General features: G+C 50.9%; 4 protein-coding genes across 4 annotated transcripts; 3 read left to right on the forward strand and 1 right to left on the reverse strand.

Annotated features, from left to right (window-relative positions):
- Positions 1 to 2,257: 2,257 nt before the first annotated feature.
- On the forward strand, positions 2,258 to 3,909 carry CTAM01_16955 (uncharacterized protein; the record flags this gene model as incomplete). Its single annotated transcript, XM_060532947.1, has 2 exons — positions 2,258 to 2,901; positions 2,955 to 3,909. The coding sequence occupies 2 exons, from the start codon at positions 2,258 to 2,260 to the stop codon at positions 3,907 to 3,909; spliced, it is 1,599 nt and encodes a 532-aa protein (XP_060372472.1).
- Positions 3,910 to 6,003: 2,094 nt separating this feature from the next.
- On the forward strand, positions 6,004 to 6,519 carry CTAM01_16956 (uncharacterized protein; the record flags this gene model as incomplete). The annotated part of the gene is made up of 2 exons (XM_060532948.1): positions 6,004 to 6,210; positions 6,256 to 6,519. 2 exons carry the CDS (start codon positions 6,004 to 6,006, stop codon positions 6,517 to 6,519), a joined length of 471 nt encoding a protein of 156 aa, XP_060372473.1.
- Positions 6,520 to 8,588: 2,069 nt separating this feature from the next.
- Positions 8,589 to 9,704, reverse strand: CTAM01_16957 (uncharacterized protein; the record flags this gene model as incomplete). Its single annotated transcript, XM_060532949.1, has 1 exon — positions 8,589 to 9,704. One exon carries the CDS (start codon positions 9,702 to 9,704, stop codon positions 8,589 to 8,591), a length of 1,116 nt encoding a protein of 371 aa, XP_060372474.1.
- A 1,864-nt stretch (positions 9,705 to 11,568) lies between these two features.
- On the forward strand, positions 11,569 to 12,255 carry CTAM01_16958 (uncharacterized protein; the record flags this gene model as incomplete). The annotated part of the gene is made up of 2 exons (XM_060532950.1): positions 11,569 to 11,598; positions 11,653 to 12,255. Coding segments are annotated over 2 exons (633 nt in total), but the record flags the coding sequence as incomplete, so codon positions are not given.

Raw genomic sequence — 12,255 nt, forward strand, 5'->3', positions numbered from 1 at the left:
TGGCTCAGCCGATTGTGCGGCAGATCGACGGACAGGCAGACAGCTGTATGCAGCGACGAATCCCGTGTGGCTCGTGAAGCCCAGGCTTCAACTCGACAGATCACAAAATGAATGCATCTGAAACGGTGACACGAGCAAAGGGTTGTGTGAGAGACTTATACAGCTACACTATGGAATGGAACAACGGCAGACACGGTTCGAGAGCCACTCTTGCTTGAGATGACTGCATTAAGCAGCAGACCAACATCGTCTTACTTCTTGAAGCCGCCTCGGCGCGTCGATTCCAACTGAGCTCAGCGGGGAGGGCCAGGGCATCTAACTGTGGAGACATAGCTGTGCAGTATCGAGCATCTGTCGCAAACACATTCTCGACGTTGCCCATTGCGGGCGTATCCGACCCCTCATTGCAGGTTGTTGGCCGTTGAGACCCCACTGAGAGAGTTGATTTCAACCGCCGGAAGGAGAATCTCACTAGGGTTAGGCACGGTCCTTTCCAAAAGTTCGCCTGTGCTGCAAGTCAGCCAATCGGAGTGTCGATCTAGGACGCGGGGGGGAGGATTCGATATATCCAGTTTCTAAGCTACTCCCAGCCCTTTAACTTGAGCCAATGAGTGCTCTGCTACTAGCGCCATCCCAAGCAGATCAACGGCCGCCACGAACGACTTCCCAGGTCGGTCTCGTGGGAAGACATCAATAGTATGTATATATTGGGCCTAATGCAACACTAAATTTCTAGCTGGCTATCGAATGGCAGGCGTCTTTTCTGACGGGGTTTTCTTTCCAAACGAGAACGATCTACTTCCTCACGAGGAAAAGCTCCCGCAGGCTTGCAGCTCATCCTCTTGGATTCTAGTGGCTATGGCGTGTCGCGTGCACTCCTGTATGTTGGTTGTGGCCAAGTTGTATCGCCACAATCCCTGGCATCCAGATGGATTCAACTTTTGAAACCAACAAACCCATTAGATAATTGATAGGTTACAAATGTGTAATCATCTTGCAGCGGAACCTTCCTTGTGCCGTACTTAAGCCAATCATATGCTGAATGGGTCCTCTGGTACAGCCTCGTTTCCGGATTACTTCCTCCTTTGCCGCTTACCCCCTGGGCGCTGGATCGCTGCTGGTGTCCGGTGCTTATTGCCCAAACCTCTTGCCGACCTTGCGCGACAGACAGGGATGGTGGTGAATATTATCCCCGACTTCCTCAAATCCTTGGCAAGCGGCCTCCCGCGAACCGGTGCCTATCTGCAATGGCCCGCCACTCACACTTCGGCTGGTTTTTGCCACGTGTAGCTCTTGATAGATTCTCAGCATATCTGTCCAACACTGAGGGAATTTGGCAGTTCAAGAAAATTTCCATAGATGGTTTGCCAGTTTAGACCAGCTTGCTCCCATCGTCACGTGCTTCTATCCCGATGAGTTTTCTGTGAGGAGGAGATGCCAGCTTGATTTATTTTGAGATCAAACACTCCGGATACCATCTCCAACGTCCCGCCAGCCCTACTGTTACGTTTTGGTATGTACATTTCATTTCGATCAATGCCCAAGATATGCGCAGCTCTCAGGTGCTGTTGGATGCTGAATGGCATTGGCAGGTTGAGCTGCTTCACTGTGACGTTGTTCTGCAACGAAGCCAGGTAAGGGTGCGATGAAGCATATCATAATAGACTTCCCCGCCTGTAGCCCTTTATGCGGTCGAAAGCATGGGGCAGAGGAATTCAACTGACAGCTGGCGCAACCAACATCTTCCAATCTTCTTGCCAAGGACTGCCGCCATTGCAGACAATGCGTCTTTTGGTTGGCCCGTTCGCCCTGAAGAGGACCTCAGGCCAGGCCATGAGAGACGTGGCGTTCCGTAACGCGAGAGTTTCATATGCCAGCGTGCTGCGCCCTTGATAATCTTGAGCCAACCGCATCATGTAGGAAGCAGATTCAGCACTTTATTGCCAACTTGCATGATCGTAGCAGTCGCCTGCAGGCTCTGGATCCCTCACCCAATACTTTCCACTTGCCTCGCGTATCAGGTCGTTCGCTGGTCACACCATCGATGTCAAGCACCGACAGGCGGTGGTGAAGCTGACGTCCGTGGAAGAGTGAAGCGAAGGGTGACCCGGACCGAGCAGACGAGGTCTTGAGTTGATAAGCCGCAATGTGTGCACAACCAAACACCATCAAGCACAACAGGCATCTTCTGTTTTTTGTCTACCTACTCCTTCCTCTCTTAGCCAACTCCTTGGCTAAAGGCCTATCTGCCACTACGATGACTTCGCCACCGACTCACGATCCTCCCAAGGCAGGCAAGCCCGCTCATATCCAAGGGCCTGAAGGTGTTTTCGACGAGTTCATTTCTGTCCTTGGGAGATTTTGCACCGAGAGTGGGTTCCAGGGTTTGAAGACCATGGTCCGAGATCATGACAGGCTTGGAGAGGAACTTAGCGACACGAAAACCGCTTACAGCAAGAACCTCGAAAAATTGACCCAAGTGATCACAGATCGAAACGTTGAAAAAGAGTTGTTCCAAAAGAAGACTGATGAGCACAACAAACATTACAAAAAGGTCTTGGAAGAAAAAGCAACGGCGTACCGAAAACTTAAGACTGAACAGGACACTTCCACGACGTGGGAAAAAAAAGCTGAACTCCTCGTGAAGGATGTCGAAAGATCCATCGCTACCAGCAAGAAACACGAGGCTCGCATCACGGAGCTTGACAGCATCATTGACAAACAAAGAGAGCAGCTCAAGACGGCCGAGGAGGAAACCGCTGAGCTCAAGAGCAAGGTGCAGGCCACAAATGACCAGCTAGGCACCAATTCAAAGGCTTTAGCAGCTGCAGAGAGCAAGCTCGCAACAATCATGTCTTACACTGCTGTGATGACATCTCTCAAAGATGTCAGAGTGGAGATGTATGCACAAAGTTATTGAGCACGGTATGAAGGATGCTAACTATCCATGTCAGAACAGATATCCTTGCCTCGTCGTTCAAAGACGCCTCAGCCTTGTTTTGGGAGTTCCTCGGTCGTGATATCTCCGAGGACCAGCTACAGGACCTGAGTTTTTGGGATCGCGTTAGAGATCACGTAGCCATACAACGTGCAATTCCCTTACCGGCCTCGAATTCAACCCAAGCGAAGCAGATGAGGGCAACCGCGGGTCTGATCATTTATGCTAGAGCGCTGACCAGATACGTCTTCCGACCAACGTACTTTTCACAGGAAAGTGATGACAAAGAGTTGTTAGACGCGCTGCCTACGACGAATGCCTTTCAAGACACAGTTGTTCGAGCCGTGCTGCTCGAGGTGTTGCCGGACAAGCAGAGGATGCGTCAAGAAGCGTGTGCCCAGCACGTGATCGAGGATGTGATAGCGGCAACAGTTGGCTGGGTACCGGCCGACCGACGCGCGACACTGAGATCACGTCTTAGCAGCCTTACGAGCATGCTGTGTGGGGCTTGGCAACGTGTACAAAGGCTACGCGAAAGGGTCGAGCCGTGCTTTACCTTCGAGACCCTGGATGATTGGCAGCAACTGCCGCCATGGATAGACACAGTTCCATCAGACAATCGCGCGAAGGCATCACTACCGCGTCAGGGAAAAGGAGGGCATCAGCCACGACAGGAACACTCGAAGCTGGTGGGGTTCTCGACTCAAGATGTATTTCAGGTTGTGTGGCCAGCTTTTCTCGTGATCGGCCTCGAGCAAGGTACGGAGGAGGAAGAGGAAGGTACATCAGACCTTGTGTGCCATGGGTACGTGCTTACGCGTGCCGGGGTCCAAGACGCCGAAGATGAGGACACGCCGCGCAGAGCCATGCGAAGGGCTATGCGTCACAGTAATGCTGTGGCCCAAAGAAACAGACGCGATTCGGCTGTTTTTTTATCCCACGGAGCCTTCAATGGATCGGACGTCAAGTGACCCGCCGCCGCTAGTGGGCCAGCAAAAGCAGATGGACCATGAGCTGCGATACTTTCCTGATTGGCTTTAGGTGATAGGGTTCGAGAAAAAGCTCCTCCGGACTGCGTATGTCCACTTCAGATTGAAATACTAGACGACCAGCCCTGAATATGAGACCCACATGAGAACCGCCAGTAAACCTGTCCTGAGACTCCTGTTTGGAAGGAATCGCATCCGTTTGATAACATTATCACATTGCTATGATAATGACAAGATTGAATCATCTACTTGCAACCTCCATAAATGCTTTCGCGCAGCAGATGGTCTGTCACAATCGCTTCAAAGGTCGCTCTTCCGGGGAGAGTCAGGAGCATCAGGCTGTTCGCGTCATTTCGTGCTTGTGAGCCTTAGGCAACGCTTTCGCTGAGCCTGGCATAGCGGCCACCGTTGAAGCCGTCGCGGAAGATGATTCCTTCGATAGGGGGGGAAGCTCGTAATTGTCGTGCTATGGGGCGTAACAGACACTCGTTCGACGGTCGTTCTTGTTCTCTCGGTTCTTGAACTGCTTGCCTGCTAATGGTCAGCTGTGCACGACTGTAGCGAAGAAAAAGCTACTACCTAGACACCGGCTCGCAAAGGTTGAGAGCCGGTCACGTTCTGCGCGCGTCCTCGATCTATAAAAGCCATCACGGTGGGGAAAGAGCAGAATGCCTACCTTACCTCAACTTGGAGAGTTGGGAAGAGTGCTTGCTAAAATATATATGGAGTATTTCAGTATTCAAGGAGTGGGTACTCGGTTCGTGGCGGGAACATTATTGATATCTGGTGGCTCTTGTTGCACTCAGCCGATAAAGTCAGTTTTGGCGCGGTGGCAAGCTGGTAATCCAACATTTACTCTGTGCATGTCGCCACGCAGTTGTTTGCGAGCAACTCCAAGTGGCAGCTTGGTGATAGAATGCACTCAAGTCAATATGGACCACGATCAGAAATCAGTGGCATACACAAGTAAAAAGCTTGTGTTTTTCTTTCTTCTTCTTCTTTTTCCTTTTACCAAAACTCATTTCCGCCGCAATTATGGTAAAAGTACATGAGCCGTGCAGATAGGGGAGACGTTCATCGCCTTCTGGCGATGTCCTTCGGCTTATCAGGAAGATCTTCATTGGCCGTTACTATGGGCGTTGGCAAGGGGTTCATACAGCCGAGTTGTTTTCGAATAACTAGCTTGCGGCTCTCCTTATCTCATTAGTTTAAGAATGATGGCTAGTCAAGTGGCCACGTCAATCTTTCGAACACAGAGAAATGCTTGGTGTTCTGAGTTGCAAGGAACGTTGCGTCAACGAACACTTAGCGACTGCATGTCCGGCTGGCCTTTCTAGGAACGACGTAAGAAGGTATAGTTTGACAATCGTAAGATGTGAAATTCTAGAGATATGAATGAATTAGTGACGCAAACGCAAGCCGAAAGCATATCAATATCAAAAGCGTACTATTGCTAAATGCGTAGGATACTAGTACGAACAGCTTACTAGTATGAACAGATGCAAGATTCTAGACCTGGCTATTGTACTAGTATGTTTTTCAACTTATGCCGGCATGCTGTTCGTACCAGTATGCTATTCATACCAGTATGCTATTCATACCAGTATGCTATTCATACCAGTATGCTGTTCGTACCAGTATACCGGCCGGGTGTGTATAGATAGCATACTAGTATGCTATTCATACCAGTATGCTATTCATACCAGTATGCTATTCATACCAGTATAACTGATGGTAGACACGTTGGTGTGCGAAATGTAACGGTACCTCTGTCACGGGGTCAGGCACGGGACATTACATCGCTACGTCACGCCGTGGAACATCTGGCAAGGTAAGCAAGCTTAAAATAAACACAGCCATTTTTGGCTTCTCATGCTCGGGATCTGGCTCCAGAATTGCGACTACCACAGGGTCATCCGGTGGAAAACAATGATATTTTTAAAGACGGCTGTTTTTGGACACGTCATTCAAGATGCTGAAACATTGTTCATGTTCTATTTCGGTGGCACTGTATTAGTAAGTTCAGACTGTCGGGCAGCATCCATCTTAGCAATAGCATCACTCCGCGGCCTAAACATGGCATCTCCCCCTCAGCGCCTAGTCAAGAAGCGAGACAGGTCTAGTGAGAATTTCGTCAAGGCAACGAAGAATCTTTTAGCACGATGCGACCGAATAAGGGAGCAATACGATGCCGACATATACATCCAAGTCCATCGGTCACAGAGATACTTCATGTACACTTCATCTAATGAGCCATCCTGGCCTAAGACCCAGGCGGAGGTGGTAAGTACCGCTGTAGAGTAACCGTCTAATGTTAACATTGAGAAGGGAAAAATGTACCCTGTCCCTGTGACAAGAACCCCTCAGGACTTTGCCGGTAAGCGAAGCCGCGCCTCGACCATCTGTACAACACAGGCAACCGCAGAAGAAGAAACCAACGCCTCATGTTGCGATGGGGAGAGGGCGTCAGTGGTAGATCGTCGTGGTGTTCTGGCTCAGAATCATGGTGTGGATGCATATTCCTGTGACGAGCCAGCAGGGCAAGAGATGGTGCCTCTGGGAGGGCACAGCACGTGCAGCATGGGAAAATAGTCTAAAGTGATAGCTCAATAAGGGTATGTATATATGGTAAAGTCAGCTAGCCAAAGGAAAAGCGTTTTCACAGTCAATCGCCACACCCAGTTCACGGAAGCATCCGAGTTGATCATTTCTAAGGCCTGCACATGGTGTTAATACTGGGTATGAGCGACCCGGGAATAGTAGCGCTATTGAATTTCCAGGGAATGTTAAAGACTTCATAGTGTGCAACGGGCCGGTGCTGTCAATACTACTGACAGTAGCGGTCCAACACTGGTCACCTAATTCCAGTGATCTGAGAGATAAAGACACCTACCCACGCAGGGCCACGATGCTTGTTTCCTGATGACCACAGCCAATGCCCAGCCACTTGGATGCCAAGGTGGACTGTGCTACGCATCGTATTTTGGTACAGGACGCTCATGCACGCCAATCTGGCGCGCTGGCTTCGGTAACTGCTGCGCTTGGAGTTGATTCCGATGCTTGTCGAAAGTACTTTGAGCTCTTTGACAGTACTTCGCAGCACAGATATGGGCCGTAGTCAGCCGTCATTGCCTGCTAGAATTGGTTTTGATCAGCGGAAAGTGGCTGTAGGCAAGTAGCTTTGAGTAGGCGCTGCAAGACCTTGTACATGAAACGTTGCCTATCATGTAGAATCAGACTCTTTTGGTTCTTAGCGCGCGAGCTCCTTCTGACAGTTTTGGTCCTGTCAGCCCACACGAAACGCTGGCAGGGACCCTGATCGATTACTCCAGAAATGGCTTATGCCAGAAATAGATGAACTCCGAGGCGTCACTGTTGAATCATGAAACAAAAGTCCCAATCTCTGAACAGGCGCCATCAAGTTTTCCACGAAATGCTTTACTCGACGAGATCTTACTCGACATATGTACCACCAACGGATTACTATCTACTACCTGAGTCTCACGCGAACGCAAAGACGATTTTGGCTTACGCCCGTGTATCAAACACCCCCAGGTACTCCTGGCCTGTGCACTCAGACGATGATCAGCGCAGGAGGCCCTCACTGGCTTGAGTGCTTGCATGATGTGGGGCCCACAACGAGAACATGCCCGATTGTTGCGTCTTCCTCTGTCCTTTAGCCGGCGGCACACGCCCTCCCTTCGAAGGCGACAACAAGGCTGGCTGACTATGCTTGTCAAGCCCTCAATTACCATCTGTCGCCCTGGGTGTGGATCTACTCGACCTTGTCTCTCTGGGGGAGCATCGTGAGAGTTAGTGATGAGGCGACTCGAATGGAATGCTTGCGCGGTGTGGGCCGAAATGCTTTTGTGGCCATGACCCAACCCGTCACTGCACCAACTGGAACCGGCACAAAGGCCCCACTTCGTACCGAGCAAACCCGGACGCTTTTCTGAACCCCTCTCGGGCCGTACATTCCCGGAGCTGGGAATGCGCTTAAGGGACACGATTGCGATCCTCTGAGTAAGAGCAATGAGTTGTTGCTCACGTTTTAGATGGTTCTCATACATTTCACAGTATAGCTAGTGCTAACTCATGGTGATGGGTTACATCCTAACACTTCGGTTCGCATCTCGTGCCGAACGTCGAGTCCGGAAGAATTATCTCACAAAAGTCTTTGCGGGAGGTTTAGAGCCGTTTGAATATCAAAGTCGTGGTATCATTCCACTCTGTGCCTGGCACGGTCACCACACAAGCGCCCAACCGTCAAGACTAGAAAGCAAACCTTCAGAGGCCAGGTCGAGCTGGTAAGCATCCTGTCTAGTACCGGAGCCTTTCATCTCGGTGGCAGTACGATGTGGAGAAGCTCAAATGTCGAACGCCAATAAATATATGTAATGGTAACCGCGGTGCCAAAAAGCCGGGAGCCAAGCTATTGACATTGGAAAAGATAGCTCGGTCACTCTCCAGCTCCTGTCACACACATCCTAGACCTGCTCGTAACCCTCCTTCCATACGCCCAAACCCCATGCGCACCTAACCATCTCCATTCAACGCTCAAGCTTGGAAGGTGTTCAGTCGACAATCGTATGTCACTCTAGGGGAGTGCAAAATTCGCCTGGCTGATGGGCCACTGGTTTCAGCCGCCCTGTCTTCTGAGATCACCGTTCCGGCGAGTTCGTAAACACATGTGTATCGTTATCGGTGTCTATTGATTCAGCCTCGGTACTCTTAGACGCAGACTTCGGTCGCTCTGGTTCAAGGTTGGGCGGTTCGGACACGCGCGCCACCTTGGGAGACCACTGTAATCGTGCCCGTTGCGAGGAAGGCGTTGAACGTGTACCCCATCCAACATGTGCATTAGTCAAGCCTTCAGAGGAAACACTCTTCGGGCGTTCGGGATCGTAAAAGTATGCTTCTTGCCCAGAAGTGACACGTAGTTCGAGTTTTTGTCGGCGTGGGCCAGGAATAGGTCCAGCTTCAGGCCAGGATATTTGGGAGCGTTTGATGGGTTTCGATGGCGCTCGTGATGCCGTTTGCAGAGCTCTCTCCTTGAACTTGATTATTTTATCTTCATTCAGGCCGAGTATATCTTCCAACTTCTCTACGACGAGTTCAGGGTGTTCGACAATGATTTCGTCGTCGTCACTATCGTCACTGTTGCTTTCCTCTTTAGGAAAATGGCTGGCACCTCTGAGTTGGACGTCGTAGAAGTCGGCAAGGTAGGCGAGCATGGACCGGTGCCATTTAGTTTGTGGATCCCTCAAAGAGTAAAAATCGTTCGCGTTCCGAGGAAAACGTGAGGAATCAGGCTCAAGAATGCCGCGTCCAGGGCGATACACAACAACAGGTCGGATAGGGAGGGTTGGGTTCTTCAGGGCATTGTTCCGCGTGAACGCTTGAGACCGGCTCATCTCGGCTTCAAGGTATTGCATCTGAACCGTAAAGTCGCCTCTAAGGGTTGTGACGTCGTCTTTCAGGGCCGTGAAGTCGTCTTTCAGAGCCGTGACGTCGTCTTTCAGAGCCGTGAAGTCGTCTTTCAGAGCCGTGATGTTGTCTCTGACCTCCTTGATGTCAGCTTTCAACTCCCGCTTGACGTCGTCGACGGAACATCGAATGGAAGCGAGTTCAGCATTCCAATGCTTGTCCTGGGAATTTCGTAACTCTATGTATTCGTCGCGGGAGAGGTACTGTGACCGGTGTTTGTCGGGAAAGGAAGAGGAAACAGGCGTCGCTGCCATGGTAACGGTGGTGAGAGTGGTTGTAGAAATGACCATTTGCGACGATCGGAATGGTTTGGTTGTAGGCGCTATGGCATGGCTTTGTCAGAATATGCCTTGACAGGCGCTCATGTCGGGAGGAGGTGGGCTGTTAAGTACCCATCAAGGGAGTTGTGGGGTGGATGTCAGGCTTTCATTGGCTGTCTTCTCCTCGCCCGAACAGAAGACATTCAAAGTTGGGCAGCGCTTCGCACAGTTCCATCCTGAGCACCTTTGAACGCGACTGGTTGGGACCAAGGGTTTTCGCTCAAGGCCTGAGCAGGAACACTACAGACGTTTGTGTGTGATTTGCAAAGGCCACGATGCAGCATTATTGCGTTGCACCCATCCATCCCTCTCTGTGTCCGCATGCTAACCTCGGGTGACTGCCTGGCCATGATACAGTGTGATAGCGTAATCTGCCTTGTAAATTGTGAGTCACTGGCCATGATTCAAGTCGCAGTTACATTTCCGTGCTGAACAGAGGGGTCCAGACTTGTGTTCTCCAAGTTACAAAACAGATTTTCAGCGAAGATTTATACAAGCAACCAAATAAAAAAGCGCACGAAAGTACGCAGGGACATGGATGATGTTCTAAGCAGCACCGACCGAGATGGCTCCTGATAGTACATACACCGGATCTGGGTACGAGGTGAGGGCCACGTTGACGCCTACGCCGGAAGGGCGCTTCAACGCGTTGCACTCACCAGCAACGACACCTCCGAGCGCTCACTGCGATTTACTGCTTGAGAACCATGTGCAGTAGCGGGAACAAAATTTTGAACAGGCAACTTAAAGAATGGATAGTGTAGACAATACATAGAGCGAAGTGGGTATCGCGCTTGATCCTCAGTTGTTCGGCTTTCAGTGGCCTGGCCTTGTTTGTTTGTCACCCGGGAGCGGAGTCCCCGCTGACCATGTAGCCTAGAATCCTGGATCTAAGATGTGCAATGAAGCCCGCAGAGGGGATTGCGATCCACTGACTTGAATTTTGATCACGGTTCCGAGCCAGGAACGTGGATGCTTGGGTACACGATGGCCAGCGAGGAAACCAGACTCTTGGGAACATCTGCGCCAAATATACAACGCACCGTTGGGCTCCATCCATGAGCCACTGTAGCAAATTGCAGGTCCGTATCAACCACTTAAGCGGTGCGCAATCTGGGTTCCTGATGAGGCAGGCCTATCGCAAGACGTGTTACCTCTCCTCACGTCGCTGTGGCTGGAACCTAGAAAGGCTGGTCGTGATGCGCGAACTATATGGCAGGCGCCTGCTCTGGAACACAGACTTCCATTCGCTTCGCTGAAATCTGCAAGAAGGGGAAAGAGGATCTTCACGTTCTTCAATCGTACGTTGCCTACGCATCGTGGTTTTTGCTAAGCTTGCTTCAGTCTATGGCTACTTTGGTGCGTGGCAAAGGCCAAACACCAGCAAGGGATTGTATCGATAGTAACGAGCATATGTGCTTCCTCTTCGCAACACGCGTCATCTTTCTGGACTTGACCCCACACAAGCTGGACTTGGAGTTGATTTGTAAAGTTCACCACGCTTGGCAGTGGGTAATGGCCGTTATTGAAGCCAAACAAGGTGTCGAGTAGATTTCAATGAAGCGCCGCAACTCGTACTGCTAGACGCCATTCCGACCCCACATTTTGTTTGCAAACAAGCTGCCGCAGCCATTGCCAAAGGTTTGCTGAGGCCCATCACAGCAGTGTTGGACTTCTCAAATGTTGAAATGTTTGCAAAAGAGGAAGCGATACATGCGCAATACTGTAATGGCTAGTCATTACAGTTGATGACTTCATATTAGTAGGTCAAGTATTTAAAGTCGCTTTGTGCCACTGTATCTGCCATTGAGACGGCCATTTCACTTCTTCCAAGATGCCTGCTCCTGTGGACTTGGCGCAGGAGGTAACGTCTTTGTTTCGTAGCGACCGCTTAGCATACATACTAACAGCGAAAAAGTTGCACAGCTTCTGTCATCGTCTCGATTGCGATTTTGATGCGGTCAGTTCCTTCCTCGACCAAGACGTTTCGTTTCGAGATAAGTTCACAGCCGTGATTTCGAGATATATGTACCAGCCCCGGGTCATGTCTAGTGTCGAGGCCACCCTAAAACCGACACAAGCCGGCTCGGCCATGCCTCCCTGTACATGCGATGGTGAGGCAGGCTCAGGATCAGACGGACATGCACCTGGCCGCTCGCCAATTGCTTCCGTCGAAGCCAATCCACAAGCTTTTGGAGGCGCGTCGCCAACGCGCAAATCCGTAGAGGCTGATGGCGCGGCTGCCCCCATGAAGCGTAGGAAGGATAGCAGAGCTGGACGCATCCCACCAATCATCGCCAAGTTGGAGAAGACCGGTAGCCCAGAGACTCTCGTACGCCTATGGGACAGCTGCAGAGCATCGAGGGCTCGAGATCAGAGTATCGTTAGCGGGACGCGACAGGTCCTGCCTGGCGAACCGGAAGGTGACTTGGATGGCCCGTCTGTGCTGGAACGACTTGATTCCCTCAGAGAGCAGGCGGCTGCAGCTAGTTCAAGCATTCACTTTTCCATTGCTATCAAG

Source organism: Colletotrichum tamarilloi (assembly GCF_030869305.1).
Source record: "Colletotrichum tamarilloi strain Tom-12 chromosome Unknown Scaffold_292.1, whole genome shotgun sequence".
NCBI lineage: Eukaryota > Fungi > Ascomycota > Sordariomycetes > Glomerellales > Glomerellaceae > Colletotrichum > Colletotrichum tamarilloi.